Source organism: Octopus bimaculoides, chromosome 18 (assembly GCF_001194135.2).
Source record: "Octopus bimaculoides isolate UCB-OBI-ISO-001 chromosome 18, ASM119413v2, whole genome shotgun sequence".
Taxonomy (NCBI): domain Eukaryota; kingdom Metazoa; phylum Mollusca; class Cephalopoda; order Octopoda; family Octopodidae; genus Octopus; species Octopus bimaculoides.
In genome coordinates, this window is record NC_068998.1 from 18,743,269 (window position 1) to 18,746,015 (window position 2,747).

General features: G+C 30.8%; 1 protein-coding gene across 1 annotated transcript in view; it reads right to left on the reverse strand.

The window, feature by feature from the left end:
- The window catches only part of LOC106869611 (phosphoserine aminotransferase), a 20,727-nt gene extending 18,646 nt beyond the window's left edge, over positions 1-2,081 (reverse strand). Inside the window, exon 1 of the mRNA XM_014915418.2 lies at positions 1,848-2,081. Coding sequence (XP_014770904.1) covers positions 1,848-1,904 — 57 coding nt within the window. The 5' untranslated portion in view covers positions 1,905-2,081. The remainder of the gene's footprint in view (positions 1-1,847) is intronic.
- Between the last annotated feature and the right edge of the window lie 666 nt (positions 2,082-2,747).

Below are 2,747 nucleotides of genomic sequence, written 5' to 3' on the forward strand. Positions count from 1 at the left end.
TTCAGTTTCTGCCTACCAAATCCACTCACAAGGCTTTGGTTGGCCCGAGGCTATAGAAGGAGACACTTGCCCAAGGTGCCACGCAGTGGGACTGAACCCGGAACCATGTGGTTGGTAAGCAAGCTACTTACCACACAGCCACTTCCTTCTTTTAAATGAATATAAACTTTATTGTTTTAAGGGAATTTCATTCCCCCAAAATTCTAGGTATCGAAACCAGTATTTCCTTGGATGCAACCATCTCTTCACAAGGTTAACATATCCTCTAATTAAATTTAATTATACATATACATGCATATATATCAATTTATATATTGATATATATATATATATATATATATATAGGAAGAATTCACAAAAAAAACAACAGACGAAGACAGGTGGAGTAGAAAACAAATAGCTGTATTAGTATAACGCTTGGGGATTGAAAAGTCTTTAATGTTTCGAGCCTACGCTCTTCCACAGAAAGAAACAAGGAGAGAAAAAAAGGTGTGTAGTGGTCAACAATCTATCATATATACATACATACTATTCTATATTTTTGAGATGAGGAATTATGTACATTATTTACAATGGACTGATAGGTAACAACAAACAAGGTGAGGACACCTACCTGTCCATTGTAAATAATGTGTGTATATATATATACATACTGATATAGGGTGAAATTAATAATTAACAACTAATAATTTCACCAAATAGTTCGGTATGTTAAAAGAACTATTATCGGTAAACTTATACAAAAATTTTATAATTATAAGCATAATTATAATTAGGGTTCAGCAAAAATTGCTTCACCACATGCCGAAATTTAGAAATAGCAGTTAAATACTACTCCCCTACCATAATATATCTCCCAGACAGCAATACTCCCAATTCACGCAGGCAAAGAGAAAAAATAACGAATCCACCTGGCTTTGATTAACTATATAATTATGTATGTGTGTATGTATTATAAAATTTATATATATGTGTATATATATATATATATATATATACACACACACACACACATATATACATATACATATAAATATAAAAGAAGAAAAGAAAATGGAGATAAGGAAGTTGATAATTGTTTATTAGTAACAAATTGGTCATCTTCGCTTCTTACACCCATTTCAATTAATACTCAGTAATTTAATTACAAATTTGTACATTAAATTTACATTTATGTGACATGAGCATAATTCAGACTACTGACATGAATTGAAAGGTCACATGTAACATCCAAAGGTACACCTTTTTTCTCTGATGAAATTATACTCATGTCACATAAATGTAAATTTAATGTACAAATATGTAATTAGATTATTGAGTATTAATTGAAACAGTTGTAAGAAGTGATGATGACCAGTTTGTTAATAATAAACAATTATTAACTTCCTAATCTCTATTTTTTCCTTCTTGTAAATGAATATAAACTATGTAATTAATATATACCTATTGTTTTAAGAGAATTTCATTCCCCCAAAATTCTAGGTATTGAAACCAGTATTTCCTTGGATGCAACCATCTATTTACAAGGTTAACATATCCTCTAATTAAATTTAATTATACATATACATGCATATATATATATATATATATATATATATATATATATATATATATATATAAAGATATGCACTCACGCACGCACATACAGATACACATATACTACACGCACTCACACACACGCACGCATGCACACACACACACACATAATATATGCCTGCGCATCCCAACACACCTGAAGTTGTTATTTATGCATGAGTGTTAATCATTAATTTAAAATCACCGCTTATCTCCAACACGCTAAGATTACAAAAAAAAAAAAAGTCTATGAAAGAAATGTCAGTACCCACCTTAAATGAAATCATAGAAGGGCCAGCCCCAAAATTTATCTTTCTTCCATTAGACATTGCAAGGATAAAGATAAGAAAGATCGATCAAAAATGAAAAAGAAAGTGATAGATATATGTAAATATGTAAGTACGACGTTGAAACACAGAACCTCTTTCGGAACAGAAATGTACACCAGATTGAAAATGCAACGTGGTTTAAATTAAAACTCTAAAAAGTTTGTTTGCAGAATCACGTGGTATTTAGCTGTCGAGTCTATTGGGCGAGGATGGCGGTGGTAGCAGCTGTCTGGGTCTCTATAATATAAGAGGAGTAAGAGTCGTAGGAGCTGAGAGCGATTGCTCAAATTCAAATTATGTGCTTTGCTCTCGCTCGAAAGTTTTACGCTTAGTTTAATTTGTCATAGTAACTTAGTCTTCAAATGAATAGAACCTTTTGCTTTTTGTTATTTTGTTATTCATTATTCATTTTCCCCGCCTCTCTCTTGGCATAAAGAAAACTTTTATTTTCCCATTTTCTCACTTGTTGGATTAGTTTTGTTTCTTTTGATTCAATAGCAATATATATATACATAGTCTGTCATACCGGCCATGACGAAGGGAAATAGCCCTGAAACTCGAGTCGCCTTTACATATTTATATATTTGATCCTTTATATTGAACACTCAATATTTCATCTACATTCAATACTTTATTTCATAGTGCCATCCATTTTTATTTTATTTTATATTATATATTGTATATTCCATACCCCACATTGGTTCTGCAGGAATATAAATAAAACATAAAAAACAGACAGTGTTGGAACTCTTTTAAACAAAATAATATATTCCTCTATACACAATCATACAAAAAACCCACCTTTTTTGTACTTATTTTTACTCGCACATATATATATATATA